Raw genomic sequence first — 26,651 nt, 5'->3', positions numbered from 1 at the left:
AGTGCAATTAAGACGTTATCTCCTGTAACAGGGGAAAGGAAACTGAATACCATTGTACCGATTGGTTAAAGGATGAGGAACCCACAGGGATAAGTTGTATTTTTTTCCCCACTCTTTGGATAAAGTACTTGTTTTTTAATATATTTGCCTTTCATTCTTTCAAAAGATTTGCTGACAACAATAGGATGAAATTTCAGCCTTGAATAAGATGTGACTCTTAATGCCGATCATGTTTATTTACTGTATTAGACATAAAACAGTGTATATGAATGCAATCAAACCATGTGTTTTAATGCTTTTTCATGGTTTGCACAGTCTGCGCTGCTTAATGCACGTCATGCATTAAGCAGCTCAGACTGACGTGTCTGTGAGCCATCTGCAGGTGCAACTCTTGTCTTCTCTGGTCATGTACCTGTGACCACAAAGTTGTCCTTAACTGCAAATTGCACTTTCTGTGAAAGTGAAACGTAACCTCAGATCTCCTCCTCAGCTTGTGCACCCTGCTGCCGTCTGCAGAGCTGCCCTTTCATCATCAGCTGTCAGCCGTTTTGATCACCTTCTTTGATCTGTATGGGTCTCTTTTTCCTTTCAGCCTCCCTTTTCTTTCTTCTTTGTATCTCTCTTTGTCTCTTCCCGTAGACTCAGACGAAATTGGAACATGCCCATATTCGTCAGCTTGAGCAGAGCCTGCTCCTCGAAAAGTCGAGAGCAGAGACGCTCCACAAAGAATTAGAGAAGCGGAGGGTAAAAAACAAAAATACACAAGCAAACCTTTGCCTGTGGCCACTGTCCCGTGCGCTTCTGCACCTGTTTGCTTCTCTGTTGATGATAACTCACATATCCCACCTGTGGCTGTGTCCAAATGTAGTTTAGATATATGCAAAACATACTTACAATCAGTACGTGTCAGCATACCGGCCCCATGTGACTACACTACAAGTATTATGGGCAGGAGGATAGGCCCCCAGCATGCAGACGCTTGCTAACAGGTACAGGTGTGAACTCCACAACAGTCACAGAATAAAATATGAGGATAACCTCACCAGAATAATTTGAAATGACTCATAACTCTGTGGTTGAGACTTGTAATGAGTGTAGCAAGCTGAGTGAAGTGTTGTAGTTTAATGGATTAGGCTGATCTTTAGTCCAAATCCCATAAAAAAAAGACCAAAACCAACAAGCAGAAGAGAGACAAACAGGCCCAAACTTTTGGTTCCACTGATGGCTTGACTCATTTAAAAAAAGTTAACATACTTAACTATCTTTGTAAAATCAAACTAAGTACTGTTAGAATCTGGAAAAGAACTAGCTTTAGGGGTTAACATAAACATTTATTTATAAAAATATAAATAACAATGCAAAGCAGGGCCTCTTTGCAGTAACATGGTCCAAACCTTTCCCATTGCAGCCCACTTGTTGTCATGTGGGCATGAAGCCTTCTTTAATGGCTTTAAGCACTTTAATTTTCAGTGGGATCTATTTAATAAGCGGTCAAATCCAGTAAAAACCTCTTTAAAGAGTCTGGTAACTTTGACTTTTCTCCCTGTACTTATACTGTGCATACACAGTTTTGCTTCATTGATGGCTCAGCTTGCTAGCCTGATCAGTGAAACTGCACGTAATGATCGAGGGGGTCATTGCACGATCATATGGTGATAAATTGCAATAATAAATCACAATGGATTCCTTCCTTTTGCAACTGTAATGAGGTCTGTGTTGTACAAAGCTCTCATATTTTATTGAGTATGGCTTCAAACTAGCACCTGAGACCTTGACCTCTGACCTCAGTAAACACTTTTGTGATGAGTTTAAGTGAGAAGTAGAGACATTTTCCCCATAGACATCTATACATCTGGGCTTCTTTTAACAACCAGAGCAAGCGGGGAGAATGGCTTCACTTTTCAGACGTTTTCTGTAGTCTCTAGTTTGCATTCTCTTAATGTGAATAGTACATGCATGCAACATACGTATTTTTTAAGCCTTTTAATGTGAATCAAACTGAAAAAAAGCACAGTTTGTGTCAGTCATGGCTGTTATATCAGCTCCCACCTAACTCAAACCCAGGATAAATAAGGTCTTAGTAGATCTGGTTTTGGTCTTTTCATGGATTTGTTTATAATCAACAATGTATCTATGGAATATTACCAGCTTTAATATTTAGAAATAGATGGGAAAGTAGTGGAAATATGAAGTTTGTTATTTACTTAAAATGATAGTGGGTGTTGGTCACAGCTCTTCACATTACACATGATCATTAACCAGACTGGCTTCATCTGGGCCTTCCTCTGCTTCATTCCATCGCTTGTAATCAGAAAACCGAGGCTCGCAGCTGCTTCAGCTTTTCTTTTGTCTAATGTTGCAATTAGCTGCCATTAATTTTTATTTAAATGGTGTTTTTTCCCCCCCCTTTAAATCCAAAGCTGGCTTTCAGATCTGTCGCCTGCTGCACTTTGAGACGTCGGGACGTATCACTCGAAACGGCCCCCTTCCACTTAAGCTGTGGAGGATGAATCTCCCCAGGCGCCACACCAATTTTTGAGCAGTTATGTAATTAGTAACACACGAGAAGTCGCTAAATTATTTACGGGATCCATTACGGACGCTTCGATAAATTTTTCAAGACAAATCATAGGCGGTGCCGCCCATTTTAGTCGGCGCCGCGAAGGACGTCCTTTACACCACTTTGACATGCAGCGCTGCGCTCCACGTAGACAGGCTCTTTAATAATAGACCACGGTATCACAAATCAAACCGCGCAAGCTTTCAATTTTCAGCCATCAAAAGATAACAAAACACTTTGAAATGCTTGGATTCGTATATGCAGTAAGGTCTGCTTCTGCCAACAGGGAAGATGCACTCATGAAGCGGTATCCTTGAGGTTGGGTAAGAGAACCAAGGTGAAAAAAAAAGAAAAAAAAAAGATTTGATCTTGTTTTGGCTTTGATCCTCTCTTGAGCTATCTCAGTTCCTGACTTCAAATCGACTTCAGATGCTGTTGAGGACATTAACCTTGCATAGACTCTTTTACTCCTCTGTGTGCGTGCCTGTGTGTGTGTGCGTGCGACGTCATCTGAATGCTACTCAGGCAGCGTCTCTGGTGTGAATCAGCTAGTAACTCTGGTCTGGTCAGCTGGGATCTGGGTTGAAATTAACATCTGTGCACTGTGCAGCAGGTCCTCCATCTTAATCTCAGTTTTTTTTTTGGCTGTTTTTCTTTTTCATTCTGATTGGAAACAAATGTGTGGAGGATGTTTGCAGCTGTGCATATGTCACTGTTGAGGTTTGCTGTATTATATTTGCTTGGCTGCTTCTAGAAGATCAGAGAATGGCTGCGCTCTCCTTTCATTTTCCACCTTTGGTTTTTGCACACTGAGCTCCACAAATGTTTGGACAGCGACAAGTTGATCCTTTTGGCTCCTCGCTTTAATTATTTTGGATGGAAATGATACAATGGCTTTAGCATTTAAGTGCAGGCTTTCCGCGTTATTATGAGGGCAGCGTAATAATTCTGATGGTTTATTTGGACTTTGATCCCGAGTGAAATGCAAACCCTGACCGGTGCCAGTGTTTTGATGGTGTTCCTCTAAAATTACGAGTGACTGCAGTTGTGAACAGCCAGGGAAAGGGGAAAAAAGGGATGGCAAAATCCATCCGCCATCTGTAGAAGACTTAAAGCTCTCTTAGTCAATATTTTAATATAAACAACAGATTCAATGACCTTGCAAGTGGTTGCATAACCCACACAGAATTATTACCCAGCTGTCTGTCCTCTATGCTCGGCATTTCAGAGTCTCCTTGGTCATTATTTTTGGTTTTTCGGCCTCAAGCAGAGCAAGGCAGCTATTATTAGAGAAGTAAGTTCTGATAAGTAGACGGGTGTGTCAGCTACTGATGGCAAACTGTGTTCAGCACTTTTAAAAAGCCCAGTCTTTCCTGACGGAGTTGGTCGGAGACAGAAAAATGATTAAAAACAGAGCGACTATTGGCAGATTCATTAATAAGCAACGCTCGCTAATGCCCCAGCCTAATTTATTAAAGATATTTCACCTATATTAATTACACTAAATAAATATATTAACACAAAGTTCCCAACAGTATTTTCATACATCAAGATTTTATGTCCACATGTTCCACAGTTTCCTGCTTTGATATTCATCATCATTAAAGTTACCAGACATCTTACCGGTAATATTAATGGGAATCTTGAGGAACTTGTGGGTGTTGCATCACTCATATTTATGTTGTAAGAGTGAAAATCTCAAATGCCCTCAGCAGGATAGGGAGTTAACCTCCGTTCTGTCTTTGTGTAATGTGTTTTTCCTCTGCTGTATGTTGGCTTCGTGTTATTTCTGACAAAATGCCAGTTTAGCCCCGAGCGACTGTGCTGCTCCAGGCAGCTCTGTGAAGCTATCTGCACCCAAATAAGAACATGAAGCTTCGTCAGAGTTCTTTAAGAAGTTAAATGAAAGGAATAGCCCTCAGTTGGCTTATTTATAAGTCTTGCCGATATTTGCTCTGTTTTGGACTTAATTTTTGTTTTCACCAACTCCTGAAAATGTTTGCCACAAAAAAGTGGTTGAACCAATAGATACTTTTCAGTGAGGCAAGTGGAAGTATATAAAAAAAAAAAGAACAAACCTAACCCTCTAAAAATCAAGGATATCTTCCTAAATATTAAGTGATGCAACTAAAACCTTAAGGTTTTAAAAAGTAAACAAGTAAAAGGTCACTGGTTCCATTCCAGACACCAGACACAAAAATCGCCGTTTGGTCAGGAGGGGCATCCCGCGTAAACTCTGCCAAACTAAACAACAGCTGCTACCTGCTGTGGTGACTCCATGTGACAAGGGAGCAGCTGAAAGTAGTTTTTATTTTAGGATTAGACACTAAATGTTCTCCTGTGTTCACCAGTTAGTTGCATAAGTCTACCAGGTGGTGCCGGGTAGCTTGGTACAGAATTCTTAGGAAGTAAAGAGGTGGGGTGATAAACTTCTGGGCCTAAGCTGGAAAAAAAAAATAAAAAAAAAATAACGAAATAAATAAAAATCGAAGGTCATACCGGATTTAAATTTGGCCCATCACCCCTTCAAGGTTTAGGCACAGCTGGAGTTTTTAGTGTCACGTTCTCGTCACCTGGATTTACACATGTACAGTTTAACCATGGACCTCAACCTCTTACACAGATCAGCCTGGTCCAACCAGCAGCAGTTTTCAGCTGAACACTCTGCAGTATCCAAGCCTGAAAGCATCACATCAGGTTGGGAACGTGACCGGGACGTGTTTGTTCTTTTGATTTTGTTGCAGGGTTTTACTATAACTTCCCGACGTGTCTGAGGGAGAACGTTCAGCATAAACGACCTGAAGGGAGGCGCACCTCATGCATTGTCTTCTTGCACGCAGCCCACACCAATGCAAAATTCGTGCATCATCCGTCCTAATCTCTAAATCTGCTTCGCCTCTTCCACAAAATAAAATTCAAGTTGATGGGCGGCTGATTTGACACGTTTTCACATACAGCATGTGCACCGGTCTGAGTAGTTAGAGCAGAGCATTTTAAAATTTGCAGCCACACTGGACGTGGTCCAGCGCTATCCAAAGAGTTGAGACTGAAAGCGAAATAGGCCAGATTGAAATCAGATATGGTTTTTCATTTAATGGCAAATTAGTTAGGACATCATCCTCGCTGACTGCACGTTTTAGCAGCAGTAAATCCCAACAAATTACACCCTGTATGCACACATCCAAACTTTGTTTGCAGTTATGTGTTATAACTTTTTCAAAAAATACCAATGAGAAAAAAATACTCTGAGAGTCATTGTAGCATCTTCACTGGGAGCCAAACTGTTGAACAATCTGTTGCTGTCCACATACTTTATGTCACATGTTTGTACTGTAAATCCTCTGCAATGCACTTGGTCATCTCCAGGACCTGCATAGATTTCTCTGTTTTCCTTTTCTTATGGGCTGATTTCCGCTCTTCGTCACGTCACCTTTGTTTCTTTGGAATGACAGTCTGTTGCAGGGTCTTCCACCTGTTGTAGTAAATACAATTACTTTATAGAAAGAACATGTTTCTCCTTAGGAAAAAAAAAAAAAAAAAAAAAACTTTCAAAAGCAGTGCTGGGTTCTTGCTTTCTTTCTCATCAGCAAACTACAGTTGAAGAGAAGAGCCGCATCATGCAGTTGGAGGAGCAGCTCAGCCTCAGGAGAGCCGAGATCACGAATCTCCAGGTCCAGCTCAAAGGGGCTGATGCAAGCTGGCAGAAAGTTGACCGTGTTGATGCGGCCCAGGGGTCCGACGCCCAGCCAGAGACCCTCCTGCTGCGCGAGCAGCTGCTGTCAGCGGGCCGGGAGCACTACAAGGAGAGCAGCGAGCTCAGAGAGAAGTACGAGACTGCCTTAGCAGCAAGCCAGCAGGAGATCGACTCATTGAAGGCTGTCGTGGAGAAACAGAACGTGGAGATCAATGAGATGAAACAGAAAGCTCAACAGGCTACCAAGGAAAACGTGGAAATGATGGACACCTGGAAGGTACGCTGCTCTGTTTTTTATAACTGTCTTCAAGTCAGCCAGAGTAGTGTGGTCATGTCAGTGCAGTTATGTGTTTGTAGGAATCCTTCATTTAGAGCAGGATTCAGTTTTGCTTACAAAATTTCAAAGGATTTACAAAAAGAAAAAAGGGTAAATCAGGGTGGCTATAACAAGAATAAGAATGTTACATCAAAATGTAATTTGAGAAGTCTCTCTGTGTCCATCCCTTCTTCACTCATCTCATCATCCGTACATTCCACCCAATTCAAACATGGCAGCCTAACCTAAACCTAACTCTAACTTCAACCCTGAAACCAAGTCTTGAAATTCAAACAGGCATTTAAAGCAGTGTGAAAATACACTTGCATTTGTGGTCGTAGGTAAAGTATGACCACAAACTGAAACATGGACTATATTGCCAAAAGTATTCGCTCGTCTGCCTTCAAGAACATATGACATCCCATTCTTAATCCAGCCCACCCTTTACAGTTATAAAAGCTTCTGGGAAGGTTTTCCACAGGGTTTAGTGTGTTTATGGGAAGATCCGACCATTCTTCCAGAAGCAAATTCGTGAGCTCAGACACTGATGTTGAATAAGAAGACCTGGCTCACAGTCTTTGCTCTAGTTCGTCCCAAAGGTTTTCTTTCAGGTTGAGGTCGGGACCCTGTGCAGGCCAGTCAAGTTCTTCCACACTAAACTTGCTCATCCATGTCTTTAAGGACCTTGTTTGCACAAAAGTGCACGGTCACGTTGGAACAGGAAGGGGCCATCCCCAAACTGTTCCCACAAAGTTGGGAGCATGAAATCATCCAATATGTCCTGGTATCCTGAAGCATTGAGAGTTCTTTTTACTGGACCTAAGGGGCCGAGTCCAACTGCTGAAAACCAACCACACACCATAATCCCTCCTCCACCAAACTTTACACTGCAGTCAGACAAGCATTGTTCTCCTGGCAACCACCAAACCTACCTACACTCATCCATCGGATTGCTAGGCAGAAGCGTGATTCATCACTCCAGAGACCGCATCTCTGCTGCTCTAGTCCAGTGGTAGCATGCTTTACACAGCTGCATCAGCCATGGAAACCCATTTGATGACGCTCCCTACACACTGTTGTTGAGCTAATCTGAAGGTTTGGAGGTCTGTAGTGATTGACACTGCAGAAAATTGATGACCTCTGCGTGCTCTTCACCTCAGAATCTATTGACCCACTCTGAGATTTTATTTAGCCTACCACTTTGTGGCTGAGTTTTTGTCGTTCCTAATCACTTCCACTTCATTATAATACCACTAACAGTTGACTGTGGAATATTTAGTAGGGATGAAATTTCACGACTGGACTTGCACAGGTGCCATCCTGTCACAGTGGCACGCTCACTGAGCTCCTGAGAGCGACCCAGTCTTTCACAAATGTTTGTGAACGCTTATGTGTTTGATTTTATACACCTGTGGCCATGGGAGTGATTAGAACACCTGAATTCAATGACTTGGATGGAGGAGTGAATGCATTTGGCAATTTAGTGACTCATAAATCCACAGGTTTGCCTTCACGTTCAGCTCTCTCTTCACCACAACAGACCAGTGAGCATCTGCAGCACTGCAGATCCTGCACCAAGCAGTCTGCACAACCAGACACAATCACACACAATGAGATTAGAGTTAACTATTCAAATTTTTAAAAGCATGCATGTTAAATCTTTGGGTTGCATTATCCCCTGAATGGTTACTAGATGATTTGAATTGATTCGTTTCACAAATGCAGCAAGTATGACCTAAAAGCGATCTTTCTCCCTTTCTCTTGCAGGCTAAATTTGACACTTTAGTCAGTGACCACCAGCGATCCTTGGAGGAACTAAAGGCAACACTGAGCAGTAGTCATACCGCTACAGAAGGTCAAGAGCAGGACACCCAGGAGCTGAGAGCAACCCTGGAAAGCCTGAAGATGGAGCACCAGCTAGAGGTGGAGAACCTCAAGGCCAAACATAAAATTGAAGCTGCCATCCTGACAAAGGAACGAGAGGACCTCTGCGCTCGTCTGCAGGAGGCCAAAGACCAGCTGGCTCAAGGCAACCAGACATGGAGGGCTGAATTGGAAGCCAAAAGTGGAAAGCACGCGCTGGAGGCAGCTACGGATAAGCTACAGAAGGCGGAGCAGAGGCTGGCAGATATGGAGACGCTTCAGATGGAGCAGAACAAAAGAGCGGAGGAGCTGAGGGAGAGGCTGGAGCTGTCAGAGAAGCAGATGACGGACTACCAGGCTCTGCAGAAAGCTCAGGAGGCGAGCCAAGAAGAGATCCAGAAACTCGAGGAGAAGCTGAGGGTGACGGCCAACCAGCTCCAGGCCATCCAGGCCGAGCGCTTCACATCTAATGATGCTAATGTGAGTGGCTGAGGAGAAAGAGGCACCTGCAGTGTTCAGATACAAACTCAGCACCTGACACTTTCTCCTCTTTCAGGTGATAGAAGATAATGAAATTTCAGATGAGAAGATGAAGCTAAAACAGAACATAGAAGGTATGTTTGTGTTTATCTTAATCCCGACTACAGATTCATGAAAAAAAAGCACACCAATCACACACACTTCAGCTGATCTGCTTTCTTAGTTTAATCACGTTTGTGCTTTTTGCTCCTTGTTCTTACGTCCCAGTGATTCCCAAAGTGTTACTTCCCATTGTTCTCGTCATATTACCCATGTATGCACTCGAGAGATAAGAAATTTAAAAGCTTGGCAGGAAAAAAGGGACGTAACAACTTTAAAGAAAGAGCTCAACATTTTAGGAATAATGCCGCCCTCCTTGCTCCTGAGAATGTGTTGTAAAAATAATATTGTATAGAGACCACTTCGGCCTACTTCCATCTGCTTTTCACCACTAATTCCCTTTTAATCTTGTAATTTTTGTCAACATAAAAACACCTTTGTTTTTTGACTAGTCCGACACATTTCTGGGAGTTAAGCATCAACTACTCAGCAGGCGCTGGTAGTTTTTGTCATTCAGATTCACTTTTTCCCCGTTATTTTGGGAACACATGAAGACACAAACACCAGACAGTCATTTCCACATACAAGCAAAGCTGAGATGTGGATTTTGTTGCTCTGCTGAAGCGAGCCAGACTAGTTATTTCCACTGTTTGTGCTAAGCTAAGCTAAAAGGCTAGTGGTTACAAAAGGGCCTTGTATTTATAATAACAAAATAGGAAGCAAATCAGTTCCCTAAACTGGTTAAAAATATGTCAAGTTAAAATATCCTATATATGAGGTTATAATGTATTCCGAGGTACTAAATACTGACCAGTACTCATTATGCGTATGTCTTTGTGAAATAAAATAGATTTCCTGAGTCACAGTCTATAAATAAAGACCTCACAAGCCTCTGTCTTGTTACATAAATCTCACTTAAGCGTCTAATGGCTAAAAAGCTCGAGAAAATCGCAGCTCTTCTGGTACACAAGGGCGTCTGTCCAATAACTTCATAGGATTTCACTGTATCCTGCCAAGTGACAGATAAGGAAGTAACACAAAACTGTGGAAAACTTTGTGGCACTCCAGTCACAAATCACTGCACTGATTTGGATCATCGGCGCGTTGTGTGAGCGAGGCGTCTCATGGCTGTTATGTTGTTTTTCCGCAGAAACAATGGAGAAGCTGCTGAAAAGGGAAAAAGAAGTCTCTACTCTCACTTCCCAGGTTGAAGCCCTCAAATCACAAATCGGAGGTAAACAAGCGCGCAGCGCCCTTTTCCCGAGCTCGCCGACGTCTTTGTTCTTTCAGCGCTTTCGTGACAAGATATCCTGAAATATTGAGTTTCTGCGGAGGCATTGTGTCTTTCACGTACAGGTGTTTCATTTCAGGATAAAGAGAGGCGAAGCTTGATATTTTCCTGCAGCATTTCCTTCAAGTTTAGGTTTTAAACTGAGAACTTGTCAGCTCTCTCTCTCAATAAATAAAAAAAATAAAAAAATATGCATGTTCGTGCGGCGACTGGAGGCTTTATTTTCCGACAGTCACGCCGAGTTCATCGCGCGGGGGAACGTGTTCTTCACCGTTACACTCTTTGATCGTCACCCAGAAATCTTTTGATAAGTTTCATCACATCAAAAGCACCCAAACGCACGCTTTATGTACTTCAGATAATCAAATTGACACACTTTGAAGAAGGAATGTAAATAATTTAAAACGAGAAAAGAAAAATATAAAACTCGAAGGATAGTTGTATTCGTCTCTTTTTATTCTTTTTTTAAAACTCTGGGGTCATCACCGATGACCCTGATCTGTAAGCATTTTCAAACAAAAACTGCACAAAGTTTAGATCAAATATTAAGACGACCTTCTTTACTTGTTTATGAATGAAATAGAAATTGATTTTTGAAGATGGTAAGGGGAAATGACATCAGCAGCGAGAGATCTGAAATATCTAAAACACTATTATTGCGGTGTCTTTACCTTACAATACAAAGCACCTTGAGCCTCTTGATTTGGCTCTTTGTGAATAAAACTGGATTGAATTGAACTAATAATAATGCCTGCGTCGTTATCTTATTCGCTTGGCATCATCGGAGAAAAACGTGGGGTGTTTCAGAGATGAATAGAAATGGCAGACATCTCAAGTGCAGCATTATTTGAAATGAACTGCGTGGGCATATAAACATTTTAAGAACAACATTCGTCACTTTCTAAACTGAAACATCTTTGTCCATCACCGCTATATTGAGATGATTAACGCATGTTTTTCGACTGTAGCTTTTGCAACTTCAACATTCAGCTATGAAACGCATTTTCATCTTGTTTTTAATCAAACAGCTGTGAGCAAAGCAGGGAGGGCAGCTCATTTGCTGCCAAGGCTACACCCAAGAAGTTGTGAGCCACCCCCACACAGAAACGCAAGAGTTCAGCATTTCAGTAGAATTTCACAAAAAAGACTGGGAAACTACTTACCTGATGGAGAAAGCTGGTTTATGGTGATTCACAGAGTTTTTTATGACACGAGCCTGGATATCAGGATTTCTGACTCCCTCCCAGTGTCATTAAACGTCTCACAGAAATAAGCTGTTTGTCCCTCATTCACCTGATCACCATAATGGCAACTACTGAAAACCTACTATATATTGAAATAAAAAAAAAATACTGTTGAGCTGAACGAGTTGCACTGAACAAAAGTGGGAAAAAAGCTTCAGAGTTATAAAAGAGCAGTGTTAAAAGAAGAGCTGATGAAATAGAGAGGTAAACGTGCCTCTTTTTTGAAGCTCGTTGCAGGCATAGAATTAAAAGTGAGCATATAGAAATTTGTCAGAATCCTTCCCAAATGTGATCGCCTGATCTGATTTAAAATGCATTTATAGCATTAATTGAAAATAGTAAGTTCTTTATGATCACAGTTCTGATTAGCACAGCTGTGTTAAAGTTATTAATAACTAGTGTTGCAAACTATCGATTTGTTTTTAGCGCTGGAGGGCAAAGTTCGCAGCGGGGAGAAGAGAGCCGAAGCCCTGGCCAAGGAGAAGACGCGCATGGAGGCAGAGCTAGAGTCCATGACCAAGAAATCCCATGATGCCTCTGGGCAGCTAGTGAGCATCAGCCAGGAGCTGCTGAAGAAGGAGAGGTAATTTGACACGGAGACTGTATTGATTTGACATTCTGCCTCAGCACTTTCTCAATAACAGCAGCGAAGGATGACACCAGTGTATTATACATGCAGACACCACCAGCACTTATTGCATGACCTTGAAGCACTGCTCCTCCTTCCTTTTTGCTTTTCATCTGGTTGTTCTTGCAGTTACTCTGATACTAAGAGGTTTTGATTTATGATGCATTTTCTCCATTTTCTGGAGAAGACAAAGAAGTTTCTGTGGCATTTTATGTAATTTAATGTTGTAGTTTTTGTTTGTGGTTTGCAAATGTAGAAACCCAACAAGAGACACGGGTTGGAAACTAGCAATAGCTATAACCTGCTTCATAATCCATATTGGAACTATGTTAAAATGCATTATGCCTTATAGTGTGTGCGCGCGCGTGCGCGCGCGCGCACACACACACACACACACACACACACACACACACACACACCCCAAAGATTTTTATTTTTCACCTGAGTAACAAAAAATGTCTGTAATGAATCGCAGACCTTTTTTACATTTCACACCATCATTCGACCGAGTGATAAAGCAGAAACACCGACACCGACGCAGCTCTAAAGTGATGGATGACTGCTCGTGCTTCTGTCAGAAGCTTTATGAAAATATCTGACTTTGTGCCAGCACATACGGCCGCTCCGCACCTCCTTTAAAGCGGTGCCTGAAGTCACTGAGAGCAGCTGGCTGAGGTTTCATCTCCAACAAAGACCTGCCAGATGGCCACCTCTCTATACTGAAGAGTCTGGTAGAGTTACAAAACATCCAAGTCCTTTAGTGCACACTGTCCAAAAAAAAAAAAAAGCCCCACTCTGCTTAATATGGTCATTATTTAACCACCCAAGTGTAAAAGGCAGCCAGTGCATCGTTGCAGAGGCGCAGGGTCGCTCCTTTGTTCATTAAGCCATTCAGAAAATGTGTTTTTCTGCAGCGCTGTTGAAAAAGTTGTTTTCCATTATTCTGACATTATGCAGTCCCTACATTATTCATGATTATGATGTTAGTGAACTACCGCACTAATTAATTAGAGTTGGGTATACATTAGGGTCCTCAGTGATAAAGCTGGTATTTCAGCATGTGACATACACTCGCCTGCCACTTCTTTAGGAACACCTTTCTAGCACCAGGTTGGATCTTTTGCCTTCAGACGTCCTTTAATTATTCATGGCACAGATTCAACAAGGTGCTGGAAACATTGCTCAGAGACTTTCGGTTCATGATAGCATCACAAAGCTGCTGCAGATTTGTTGGCTGCACATTCATGATACAATCCCACCACATCCCAGTGAAATCAGTGTCAAGTTTAAGAAAGCAGTTTGAGATGATTTGAGGTTTGGGGCATGGTGCCCGCTGCATGACAGGGGTAATCGGTACAGTCATGAAGGGAATGACATGATCAGCAACAGTAGGGACCCAAAGAGTCCACTCTGTCATACCAACATCAGCAACCTGATGGTAGCATGCAGGATGGATATGTATCTGAATGTCACAGCAGAAATCGAAACTCAGAACAGACCAAGCAGCGTTTTTCTAATTTTAGTGAGCCTGTGCAAAAGTAGGCTGGAGTGGGACCCAGTGTGGTCCTCTGCTGCTGTAGCTCATCTGCTTCAAGGTTTAAAGCACGATGTGTTCAGAGATGCTCTTCTGTTTGACTTGATTGTGACAAGTGGTTATTTGAGTTACCGTTGCCCACCTAACACCTTCAGGTGGTCAGGCCATTTTCCTTTGAGCTCTGATATCAACAAAGCATTTTCACCCAGAGAACTGCTGCTCACTTCACGGATTCTTTGTAAACCCTACAGTTGGTAGTCGAGGAAAAGTAGAGTAGTAGATCAGCAGCTTCTGAAGTACTCAGAGCAGCCCACCTGGGTCAAAGACACACACACACACACACACACACACACACACGCTGTAAGTTGTGGTGACTGAGGTGTTTTGTCAGTAATCATGGAGGACTTTCCTTTAATCATGAAAAATTCAAGCAACTTTTCATGAAATTGACTTTTTAATTAATGGGAAAAATTCTAATTATTTTGGTCAATATTCAGATCATTGATAGACTTAATTAAATCAAAATTTTAATAAACCCTTTAAAAAGTTTTCCTTTATAAGTAGATGTCTTTGTATGTTGATTAGAATTTAACTTATTTAAAAAATAAACTGAACTAAGTCTGTCACAGCTTGGTAGAATTTGGGGAAAAAGGGGGTTGCAGTGAAAGATAAAACGGGAGCGCCTTGGTGAAGCGAAATGTGGCGCAGTAATAGTTTTGTAATTGTTTTAATGATCACTGGAGGCCAAAATTGTAATTGAAAATAAAATTAGATTAATTCCACAGCCCTGCTTCCACTCATTTTAAAACAGGCTTTGAACAGACTTTTGATATAATGATGCATCTCTCACCTCATAAACCTGCCACACCTCTTAGCAACAGACTCACGTTACGCCACAGCACATAATCTGTTAATGTATCGATTAGACCAGACGGAAAAGATGTTCTTACAGAGAAAACACCCGGAGCGCTTCTTAGAAAGATGAAAATAACACTGTTTTGTTGAGATGAAATATTTCCACGAGTGCAGGAAACATGTTAAAGTTGCTAAAACCTTTGGCTAGCATGCAGTGCAAAGGTACAGAAAACTGTTCCCCGGTGTAAATGTGGTTTACTGATGCAAGTATGTCGGTAAACAGCCAGTGTACTTAAGATGATGTATACTTGGAGTAAGTAGCAGGAGCAGTGCCGCCTACGCTATTCCCACCGGCCTGTCTGCCTGACATATTCACATATTGTGATTGCTTTTGGATAATAATGATCTTTGAGCAGGGTCTGAGCAAAGCGAGTGATTCATATAATCCTTGACAGGGAAACTGTGTTGCTTTTACCACCTCTGAAGAGTCCAGTTCTTACTGCATTTCTGCAGGTCAGGAAACCAGAAACACAGACACAAAGCAACTTTTCCCCTCTGTGTGTGTGTGGTTTTTTTTAAATCACAGGAGTCTGAATGAGCTGAGGGTGTTACTCCTGGAATCACATCGTCATTCCCGGGATATGGACAAAGACCTGAGCCGAGAGGTCCACAAGGCTGAGTGGAAGGTCAAGGAGCAGAAACTTCAGGATGACATCAAGACGCTGCGAGAAAAACTGCTTTTACTGGTGAGAACAAAGCACCGTGGAATGATTGGACAACACTAAACCACATGTCGGTCCCACATTTTGAGGCTTTTCTTTTTTGTTATTTAAATTAATGTTAAAAACTAAGTTTAGAAATACAGGAGAATCAGCACCTTGATAAGCCTGGCCTGTGATTTGTGTGATTATACATTTGTTTTCACAGGTTCAGTGGTCCCAACTATGAAGCACACATTTCTTTTAGCATATGAAATATAAACATTGGTTGAAAAGCCTTACTTAAGATAACCTGGATGATAATTTACTGACAATAAACTCGCTGGTTTCTAGTTTTCTGATAAAGAATTTTATCAGTGTATACAGTGTGAGCTAGGGCTGTTCGATATGACAGTAACAATGATGGTAAAACCATTGTGTGGCTCCGCTTGATTATTTTCCACATAAACCTTTCACAATAAAGCTGAAGATCCTGTTGAGGTTTTTCAAAATAAACTGAAATGACGACAAACTACATTATTCTCAAACCTCAAATTTCAGAATATGCAGCAAACAAATTACCTCAAATGAATACAAGTAGTAACTATAAATGGCGTTTACAGTCACCACGTGGATGCAGGCACAGAGAATACCAGCATGGCCAGTAAAGATCAGGCAGAACCAGGTAGTTCCAAACAGAAAGACCAGTCAAAACAAATCCTTAGTCCTAAACGAGGGGCTACCTCTGTAGCATGGACATGGTTTCGTTATGAAAATTCTGACATGGACGAGAAAAATCGGGATGTCGGTGAAGGTTCTCAGTCATCCAGGTCATTGTAGTCTAAGGAGCTTAGAAAGAAAAGCGTCTGGACTTCTTTAAGTTGCTTGAAGACGTTTCACCTCTCATCCGAGAAGCTTCTTCAGTTCTAGTGTCAAATGGTGGACAGTCCCAGATTTAAGCCCTGTGGGAGTTTCCCCCCCACGAGGGACAATAGACCTCCTAATGATCCTCTACCTAATCACATGAGCCAAGGTGTGAAAACGGGTGTAGGTCACAATCAGCCAGGGTTTCAGGTGAGCTCATTGGGAAACCTGGCTCCACCCTATCATGTGATTTCCTGAGGTCAGATGGCCCAGGGTGTAGGTGGGCATTAAGGCATCTGGGAAGGGATATGAGATTTTGGTCACAGCCCTAGTGTGAACATACCCTAGATTCTCAGGTGCTTTTCAGTCCATGTTGGTCTGCTGTAAAGACGGTTTTGGGTTCACGATGATGATGAGGAGAAGTTTGCTTTGTTAGTATGTTTACTTTATTCCCATTTCATTATCTCGCATGAATGACTTTACAGCATTATTTCTGGAAGTAACCAGCTTTCATACTGAAATTGCCTCGATTTCAGTCTGTTTTATAAATTTGGATTTTGAGCATGCTCAACTTTCCCTGGAAAGATCATTTAACACTGAAGGTTTAATCTTTCATTTAAAATAAAGACACCAGACTTTCTGTCAGGTAAAGAAATAGTTTGGTAATTTGCACTGAAATACAGTCACTTGCCTGCTTGAGATTTCATGTTCAAAACTGAACTTATAACAATGGACTGTTTTCACAAATTGATCAGCCTACTCAAGGGCAACAGAAAGTATTAGAGCTGTTTTTTCAGGTGAGCGATTCTAACTAGCAAACATGCTGTTATTTTATTTTGTAAAAGCAAAACAGTTTTTAAACTTTGTGCACTTTGGGTTTTTTCCTGCAGTTAAATTCAGTTACAAATATGTATTAAGCATTTATGGCACCTGCTACAGAGGCTTTTCCTTCTAAAGGAAAGTTATAATTATAAATACATAACATAACTTTTTAATTTTTAACATTTTTTATAAGACGGGCATAATGTACACTTTTGTTTATCAAATACATTAAAGCATTTGGGAATCTTAAATAAGGTAACACTCATGCTTACATGTGTACCTTCTCCACAAAAAGTCAATTTTAACCTCATTTCTTTTATAATAATTTCCTGGAAAATAATTTGCTCACCCACTAATGGATTGATTTAGGACCTAATCCATACTTCAGCTTGATCTGGATCTGACTTATGTCGTGTCCACAGAGTACTGTCTAAAATATGTCACATTTGACCTCTGACCTCTCCTTCAAAGTCAATAGATTGCTCTGAATGTTAAAGTGATAATAATAGAGCTATTTAAAGAATAGATTGGTTTGAGTATTATCGATTCATTTTATTATGACTTTATCTACATTAGAGTAACAGATTATAACGATTTAAACACATGTATAAAGTTTCATGTAAACTACATGATGTAAATCCTGTAAAATGGGTAATAGAAGCCTGCTCTTTGCACTTGTTTCACTACAAAGTACTTGAAGTGCGTTAAAAACAAAAGAAATATATACAAAACCCATAAACCTAATACAGTTTGGATGATTTAACTTACTTACCAGTTAGCTTGTGCGGTTCTTTCAGGGTCGGGAACGATCCTCCCCTGACCACCGGCGGTACTCGATGCTAGACCCCTCGGCTCTGGACTCGGAGGTGACCCGTCTGCGCCAACGGCTGCTCAGCACTGAGGAAGCCCTGAGGAACGCCTTAGAGCACAACCAACAAGTCGACCAGCTGGTCCAGGCCATGCGGAAGAATCCAGAAAAAAGCCCGGTAAATTTAAAAAAAAAAAAAAACAAGATGGAGAAACATGCAACCACACAATCACATATCCATACTACAGCTAGTTTGTGTTTGGGGAATAAACCCAGGCAGACATAGGGAGTACGTGCAAACACTCCACAGAAAGGCCTCTGCAGGCAGCAAATGCAATCACGCTTTCAATCCCCACCTAGACTGCATGCATGCAGCCAGAACCAGAACGTTTCTGGTACCAAATCCCATCAGTCTCCTACAAATGGTAGCTATTAAGACTGTTTTAAGATGTTAAAACCCAGGTCACCTGAACAGGTCTTCTAATGTCCAATCAGGCCAAGAACAGGACTAAAATGATCATTTCTGACTGTTTTCCAGGTCCACGGTGCAAATTCGGCTAATGGAATTCACCACCAGGAGTCACACAGCGCTCAAGATGTTGGTATTCTTTCCTTTTGCTTTTTTCAGTCATTGATTTAATAATAAAAATAATACATTTTAAGGAAGACATGCTTTACGTTTCCTTCCCTAGGAACAACACTGATATGAGCAGAAGCGATGAGAGTGGGACGCTGACGTGACCCCGAGTGAACTGGGACGTGCTGAAGTACACCTGAAACGTCAAAGTTTGGTCCGACGTGTCTCCCGATGCTGCGGTGGACGCCTGAAACATTTCAGTTTACAGTTAATACCAAAACAGCGAATCTCTGTCTCAAGTGAATATATGTGTTGTTACAGAAAGCACCTATTAGCCAATCATGAAGACCACTTAAAAGTACTTTAAACAGGAAAAAATAAAAAAAGAGATATGGACGTGAAGAGCTTATCAGCTCAACAACTGCTGAGAACTGGCAGTGTGGCAACTTTTGATGCTTTACATTAGTTAGAAAATTTGAAGTTTTGTCATTCGCTGAAGTCTGAATGACTGCGCTGAATTTTGACGAAGAAAGCAAAAAGACTGATGGACGACGAGAAGAAAAACTGGGTCTCAGTCGCTTTGTTTTATTTATTACTTTTATTTTGCTCCTTGGCTTTGTAATAATCCTGTCTGCTGTACGTGAGCTGATGGCCTGATTTTGTTTTTATTTTAAAGGAAGTTTGACTCGTGTCTCACCTTGCTTGATATCTGATGAGGATTGGTAGCAAACATTACCCTTAATCCAGAATTATTTGAACTCAATTTTAGTTACACTGCACCAGATCAAAACAAGTCATCTCAGGGCACTCGCCATAGTAACTACAACATTACACTATAGTAATAGCATCTCTGCTACCAACTTTGTGAAAATAACCAGTTTTTACAGTCACTTTTCAACTTTGTGTTTTTAAAAGGAACATGAGCACTGAACAAATACAAAAGCAACAGTTTGTTGCAATATAGGAGAAGATGACAGAGAAGGTGGAAGAATAGTACAAAGCAATGCTGTCCTGTCTGCAGACCGAGTATGTACTGATCCAGCACAGTGCTGGATGTTGACCTGAGCGTTTGAAAGCTTGGCCATGTTTAATATGAGCAGTCACCATGATAACAGTATATACATAAGGAAAAGTGTAATAAGCCCAATGTAAACAGAATATAAGGACAGTGAAGGACGTGCTTTACTGAACAGTGGGATCATTTCTATTCCTCTACAGCCACCGCCTGGTCAACATTTGTTTGCAGCAAACAGGAAAAACACCCTTGAAGTTATGAAGTTCTCAGGCAGCTCCTCAGAACCATTTGGTCCCAAAGCGCCTTAATGTACGTCTACTGGTAGAAGCACGATGAGCACAAAGTTAGGTTCAGTGTGGTCGTTTAAATGTTGACTGGAGCTCTTTTAACGGTCATTTCTGATCCAAGGATAAAATACAAAATCAACCTCTTCCCGTCTTGGAAGACCCCGCCCTCCCTCGCCAACACACATGAAGAGCGTCATCTGTTACAGGACTGATGGTGATGATGTTACTACCAATCCTCCCTTAAGGTGTTTGTTAAGCCTTTCAGCCATTTACACATCAGTGGACTCATTGTGCAGACTGAACCTGGGAGACGTTGCAGGACATTTGTAGTACAAATACAGTGAACCATTTCAGACTTTTTCATTGTCTAAAACTGTCTGACCGCGCATCAATACATCTTTCTCTGATCGGTGGCTTTGTGTTAATTTACTATATATGGTACAAAATACAGTGTGAGCCTATTGTAATGGCCCTGGATTTCTTTACTGACCCTTTCTGAAGTCTTCTGAAGGGCTTTCCCAGGAGCTAAAACCCAAACAGCAGTGTGGGAATGTGGGAAGTTACGTTCGTCCTTCCCTGGATCGAAATCATCCGGATTTCATTTGCCTCTAACATTTATACTCTTAAGTCTTCCAAATATTGTTTTTATCCATTTGTCAAACTGAACTAAGGGGGGATCCTGTTTGTAGTTGGTCACAGGTTGCTATTGCTTCACAGGAGACACTACACAGAGGTGGGGTGGGGGTGTGCAGAAAGGCTTGAGTAGTGTCCCCTGAGAACACATGCAGGGCAGGTACTGGTCAGCTCAAATAAAACCTGAATTTTCCACTGGATATTGTACATGGCCTTTACAGCTGGAGGGTTCATACCCTTTGGAGTATTGCTGCGATGGTTTTGGAGATTGAGTCATTAAATATTAACAATGCAGGCAAGGGCTGCTGGTGTTTTATTTCACACCCTTTCATGCTTATACGACTTTCAGCATGTTTGTTTTTGAGACCAAGCGCAGCAGATCGGAATATTTCTGCAGAGCTGGTTTAAAGCGGTGGTGTCGGATTTAGGGGCTCGGCGGTTTAGGAGATTCAGCCAACAACCATAATGTGCATGGCTAAATATTTGTCATTAAATAAAACGCAGTGATATCAGCGAGAAAAGATGGCAATAAATCCTTCATGAGGGAAAAGTTGCCACACGGTGGAGATGAGACATCCAGACGCTGCACACTAATTTACAATCTCTAGATTTCTAGCCTCCAGATATATCAGTTTTATTTGTTGGCCTTGGCAAATGTCAGGGCTTATCCACATGTCCCAGTTTCTGCTAGAGGGCTGATTGGTTATGCAGGTGACATTTTGAATAAGTAAGAAGTGACTTATTTGTAAAAGCACAGCATAGATGAGGCACAGATGTCATTTTTGCTCTTGGTGAAACAGAGTTGAACACAGCAGTTAAGAGGGGAAAGTAACTGAAACTAGTGAGATTGCAATGGATTTAATGTAAATAACTTATGATTAAAATTTAATGATCCAAGTACTTTTAAAAGAAACGTTCCCTTTTCCTCACAGATGGGATATCAAGCTAATGTTAGTTTACGGGGCACGTATAACTAAACTTGGTATTAAGACGGTTGGACAAGTTAAATGATTGCATGCTGATGTCTATTTAATGTAATAAAGTAACCAGTGCATCAAAAAAAATAACCAAGTAAACCTAAGTTTCACCATTTATTACGTTAAATATTAATAAAGCCATATGAACAGTTTTATTTATATTTAATATAATAAAGTAACCAATCAATTTATTGTGTGTTTTAAAAAAATAAATAAATAAGGAACCAAGTAAAAAGTTACACTTGGATTTACTTGGTTCCTTTTTTCTTTACATTAAATATAGTGCAGCTATTTATATAGCATGTTTCAAAGCATAAGCTATAACAGACATTCTAGCACAATCCTTTTTTTTTTACTAAAATCAGATAAAGCTGGATGTAAATAATATTACCCATAAAACAAATAAGTGTAAAAAATATATATAACTTAACATTAATAAACACCGTAGAAATAAAATGAAGTAAGATCATCAGTAGTCCAATGAAACTAAAACAAAAATGAAAACAAGCAGAAATTGGGAACAATTACGTTTAAAACCAGCAACTATAGACTAACAGCTAATGGCTAAACAGGCATGTTTCTACTTTTAAACTTCTAATGGTCCAGTGCACCTAACAAGACTTTGCAAGGCATAAAACCTAAAACGGGTTTCATTACCATTTGTTGTGACTCATGAAATAACCTGATCCTGCTGACCCGAGGGGTCAAGCTGGGTCGTAGCTTACTGGCAATCAGAGCGATATTGATGTCTCGGACCGTGGAGCAAAACAAAAATACGAGCTCAAATTTTAAAAATCAATTCTAAAGCTAAAGTGAAGCCAACGACCTTACGACAGCTGTTAAAAGGTCATAGTAAAACTGACTTTTTTAAGACTAATTAAACATTCACAACTATTTACATAACAGATGGCCAAGACTGGGATTATAGTTTATAAATTCAGTTCAACTTCTACAATATATTACATATGCAGATCACAGTGGAGCTAGAGAAGCAGAAAAACTTTACATATTGAGGTTTAAGCACTACATTTTAATTCTGGTTAAAACATTTTGTCAGAATCTAGAAACTTTTTCTTATTTTTAAATATTCATATATTTCCACACCTGCATGGAAATGTAAAAAAGAAAAGCACCTCTTCTCTAGGATCTGAACTTTACCCTATATCAAACAGACATGAGCTATTTTGGGCAATCACTGCAGCTATGGCATAACTTCCATGGCCACAAGATCCATGTAGCTGCCGTAGATCCACTTTGGACAGATCCTAATCCTAAAAATACTTTGGATACTGCGCAGCTATCGCATCAAAGCACCTACGCAGTCTATGAAGGATTTCTTAAAACACAAAGTAATGTGTGAAGTTGCTGTCAAGTGGCAGACGGTGATTTAAATAGCCACAGTCTAAATAAAATATATGCGCGTTTCACTATTATTATTTTTTAAGGACATTCTCCTTTCCGTGTACATTTTGCTCTCTGAGGGTTTTTCCAGAGGTTGCTCCGTTAATCCTGTATGTAAATTGCAGCCAATAGATGCTGTTGTTGAGTTGGGCTGGGATTAGCAGGAGGCGAATGAGTTTCAATTTTACTGGATTACAGAACAAAGAAAGGGGAAAGGGACACCCTGCTCTGTTAAGGGGAAAAAACAGACATAAAACTAAGAAAAAAAATACACAAATAGCAGACAACGGGACGTGAGCTCGAAGTCGTCGTTGTGATGATCCGGATTACGATGTTTTAGCAGATGGCACAGCTACATTGTGGATGGGAATTGTGAGCGTTTCTGATGGATTAAAACGGGGGAATAAACCTATTCCGGGATTGACAGCAGCAACAAGGCTATTTAATCGCTAATTAAGGTGAGATTTCGATGTCCGTTTTGACATTATTGAGGAGTTACGTTCTGCGCCCTCGCAAAGCTTGCGGCTTTTGTGATTGTGCATTTAGAAATTACAGATTATAACCTAATTTCGGGACTGGGGGAGGAGATGAAAGGAAAGTGCTAGCGCTAGCTAGCATAAAGGGGGCTAGCGCCGCACTGCTAGCTCAACGCTCTAATGCTACCGTTAGCTAATTAGCCAGCGATTATTAGTTAGACATATGGTAAGTAGCGGAGAAAGGTTACCGATAGTTAGCAGGTTTCAGGGACTCCTCCCTTTAACCTTGCGAGCGGAAAGCTAGCCTCTGTTTATGACTGGGATGCAGCGTCTGTCTGCTTGGCAAATTATCCCCCATATTTCTTTTTAACGCTATCACTTACCAGAAGGTTACCCAGCTAATACAACAAAGCCAGCTAGCCGCATTAGCAAGTGTAAGAAAGGAAGCTACACATTTCAACTTTCAGCCAAAGGATTTGAATAACTAACAGCGTTGTCGACTTTCATACCAGCCTCGACACACAGGCACTGCGCCGCAGTTAACTTTAACAGAAATCACTAGCCGTCCTATAATTACACCCAGTTTTAAAACAGCGCTCAGTGGTTGCATGTATCCAAACAGCGAGCGTTTAATTTGGACATTAGTGTGTTATTTTCTTGTCGTTTTAACCTCAGCTGCTTTCTTGTAGACACACGTTAAAGTTTGTTTTTGAAAACAGCTGACTGGAGTGAAACTATCAGCTGTTGGTGTTTGGAGAAATTAGCTGAGGGGGAAAAAGTAGACATCCCATCCATGTCTGATATGCGATTTCACTGCTTACCTTTCCCATTTACCTCAGCTGTGACGTGAACTTTTTAAAGAGCATTTAAACAGATGTGCAGTATGAAGACAGCATCGTGCCAACTCAGTTGAAATTACTGTAGTCGAAATCTACTTTAATTTTTCTTTAGTAAAATACAGTTTTAACATAGTTGAAGTTCTGTTAAACTGACCAGAAAGTGAAGCTTCTGGTCAAATAAAGGTTTAGAGAAAAAAAAAAAGTTTCCCTGGTTCTTTATCAGTTTCCTTATGTCACATATACCCTTTCTTACTCCAATAAAAAGGTTTTATCCGAGTAAAAATCAAACCTCTTTAGGAGATGTTTAAGTTTAAGGTGTTACAGCCGACTCGATTTTCAACTTTTAACTTTGGAGAACTTAGGAAAAAAAGAAAAAAAAAATATCACACCAGTGGTGACTTACAGTTTCTGACACAGCAAACAAAAGGATTGTCTGCTGCTGGAAGGAAATGTTAGATAACATCTATCAAACCACACCCAGACTTACAGCAAGGTGCCGTGCCTTTCCATGAAAAGGGACAAAAAAACCAAAACACTACCCTCAATGACTTGCATATAATTCTTCTAGCAGGATGAACTTTAGATTAAGCGTCGTTTTTGCTTCCCTTTCCCAATCAGACACCTTCTGAGGACTGCGCTTGATTGACATCTTTGTTACACTCCCGAGTTGGCTCGCACTTCTTTGGGCCGGTGAAACTAAAACATTTACAGACTCTTAAGTTGCACACCACCAGTTGGAACGATTTCAGTCTGTTTTCGGCTCAGTTTCCTCACACAAATATGCTACTTATGCCAGCCTGAAACACTGGCTTTTTGAGCACAGCGGCATCATAAACGGCACAATAAAAACTCAGTTCACATTGCTTTTTCTGGTTAGATCCAAGGCAAAATTGACCCCCATTTGAAAACATTTCAAAGCTATGAAAGGATGAAATACAGAAATTAAACTTCGTTTACAATCAGTTTCAACCTTGAGTAGTGCATCACAAACTAGCTTTCGATGCTTTTCCCACATCTATACTTCACAAATCTGTGAACAGGAAAGGATTGTTTTAAAAGCACCTCCATTACCTGATGTTGGCTATAACACAGTGGAAATTTAACATCGCAGGACACACCCAGTTATTTTGGTTCACGAAGCTTTGCCATTAGCTTAAACCTTCAACCTGAGCACAGGCCTAATCAGCCACAATAATTGGAGACACCTGTGCGGCTAAGCAGGTGTGCTGGAAACCCTTCTCTCTGTGATGGTGACCTTGAGTGGTATTATTATGGTACACCATTTAGGATTAATAGTTAGTTATATATATATATATTTAAATATAATTGGTGTTTACCTGCAGGCCTTTTTATTTATAAGATAAGATAAGATAACCTTTATTAGTCCCACACGTGGGAAATTTGTTTTGTCACAGCAGGAAGTGGACAGTGCAAAAGTTATGACGCAAAAATTAGAATACAATAAGAATAAATACAGTACACAGCTGTACAGAATAGAATAAAATAATATACCGTATTTTCACAACCATAAGGCGCACTTAAAAGTCTTAGATTTTCTTCAAAAAGTGCGGCGCGCCCTATAGCGCAGTGCGCCCTGTGTGTTGTAAGGAGGACGTAGTAGAGAACACCATGAGAACGCTAAAGGGTGAAGTGTGTGCGTTGACTTTATTGCACATACCTGTATAAAAGAACAGGTATGTGTGTTATGCAGGACATCGTTGTTTTAACAACCCTGAAAATGGCAAAGAGACACGCTTACGAAGCACAGTTTAAACTGAAGGCCATCAGCTACGCGGAGGAACATGGAAATCGAGCAGCGGCGAGAGAATTTAAGATTAATGAATCGATGGTTCGCAAGTGGAGGAAGCTGGAAAACAAGCTCCGGCAGGTCAAGAAGACGCAGCTGAGTTTCTGCGGACATAAGGCGATCATCGAGCAAAGAACGAGCGGGAGAAGCGTTTCGACGGTCACCATTCGGCTAAAAGCAGTTTCACTTTCACTTTTTATGAAACGGTGCCATTTTTCCATCCGGACCAGGACTACGGTAGCGTAGCAACTTCCAGCGGATTATAAGGAAAAGCTGGCCATCTTCCACTCCTACTGCAGCAAACACATCGGCGACAAACACATCCAGCGATGGATGACCGATGGAGACCACAGTTTAACCAAGAGTGGAAACCAGCGCCGGGCGAGTTACGCCACAATTTGCCAATGGATTGTAGATGCTTGGGCTAACATGTCTGCTGGCACTGTTGTTCGAGCTTTCGCAAAAGCCGGCATCATTTCCGAGGAGCCGCACGGCACGGAAAGTGACTCTGACAGTGAAGAAAGTGAACCTGGCATGTTTGATGAAGATTTAGCGCAGCTGTTCAATTCAGACACAGAGGATGAGGACTTCGATGGGTTTGATTGATGATAAAAATGTGAGTACCAAACTTTGTTTTGCTCCTGCTTTATTTTTAAATACGCACACTTGTATGCTTGTGTGTTGTTGATGATGACGATTACTGGTAATAAAAATGTGAGTAAGGTACCGAACTCAGGTTTGCTCCCGCTTTATTTTTAAATACGCATACGGTACTTGTATGCGCCCTATGATCCAGTGCGCCTTATGTGTGTGTTAAATACAGTAATGGCACACAACTGAGACTGCGCCTTTTAGCACAGTGCGTCTTATGGTCGTGAAAATA

The 26,651-nt window shown here is 41.0% G+C and overlaps 2 protein-coding genes and 1 long non-coding RNA gene across 8 annotated transcripts in view; 2 read left to right on the top strand and 1 right to left on the bottom strand.

The window, feature by feature from the left end:
- The window catches only part of clip2 (CAP-GLY domain containing linker protein 2), a 55,516-nt gene extending 36,278 nt beyond the window's left edge, over positions 1–19,238 (top strand). The window contains exons 9-18 of one of the 2 annotated variants that reach the window (XM_086309497.1): positions 2,847–2,897; positions 6,148–6,531; positions 8,338–8,913; positions 8,990–9,047; positions 10,163–10,246; positions 11,974–12,130; positions 15,151–15,310; positions 17,746–17,934; positions 18,295–18,354; positions 18,449–19,238. In XM_086309497.1, coding sequence (XP_086165623.1) covers positions 2,847–2,897; positions 6,148–6,531; positions 8,338–8,913; positions 8,990–9,047; positions 10,163–10,246; positions 11,974–12,130; positions 15,151–15,310; positions 17,746–17,934; positions 18,295–18,354; positions 18,449–18,460 — 1,731 coding nt within the window. In that variant the 3' untranslated portion in view covers positions 18,461–19,238. The remainder of the gene's footprint in view (positions 1–2,846; positions 2,898–6,147; positions 6,532–8,337; positions 8,914–8,989; positions 9,048–10,162; positions 10,247–11,973; positions 12,131–15,150; positions 15,311–17,745; positions 17,935–18,294; positions 18,355–18,448) is intronic. The other variant, XM_086309498.1, reaches the window with a different exon arrangement.
- LOC147321186 (uncharacterized) lies at positions 3,076–25,220 on the bottom strand. 2 transcript variants are annotated; one of them, XR_015131322.1, is made up of 3 exons: positions 25,033–25,220; positions 17,721–17,895; positions 3,076–6,436 (listed from the first exon to the last, which is right to left on the bottom strand). It is a non-coding gene; the product is annotated as an uncharacterized LOC147321186 (long non-coding RNA). The 2 variants fall into 2 exon arrangements; XR_015131323.1 differs by having other exon boundaries at positions 3,076–6,032; positions 25,033–25,218.
- The window catches only part of gtf2ird1 (GTF2I repeat domain containing 1), a 48,672-nt gene continuing 44,818 nt past the window's right edge, over positions 22,798–26,651 (top strand). For 2 of the 4 annotated variants that reach the window (XM_086309501.1, XM_086309503.1), the window contains exon 1: positions 22,801–23,104. The gene's annotated coding sequence lies outside the window, so the exon portion shown is untranslated. Of the gene's footprint in view, positions 23,105–26,651 lie in introns of all 4 variants that reach the window. The other 2 variants (XM_086309502.1, XM_086309499.1) reach the window with 2 other exon arrangements.

The sequence above is a fragment of the Aulonocara sp. 'chitande type north' Nkhata Bay genome, linkage group LG10 (genome assembly GCF_057382095.1).
Source record: "Aulonocara sp. 'chitande type north' Nkhata Bay isolate Kocher_YH1m ecotype deep benthic linkage group LG10, A_spYH_male_GT1.1, whole genome shotgun sequence".
NCBI classification, from domain to species: Eukaryota; Metazoa; Chordata; class Actinopteri; order Cichliformes; family Cichlidae; genus Aulonocara; species Aulonocara sp. 'chitande type north' Nkhata Bay.
Note: the sequence above shows the minus strand (reverse complement) of the source record. Positions and strands in the feature narration are given on the sequence as shown.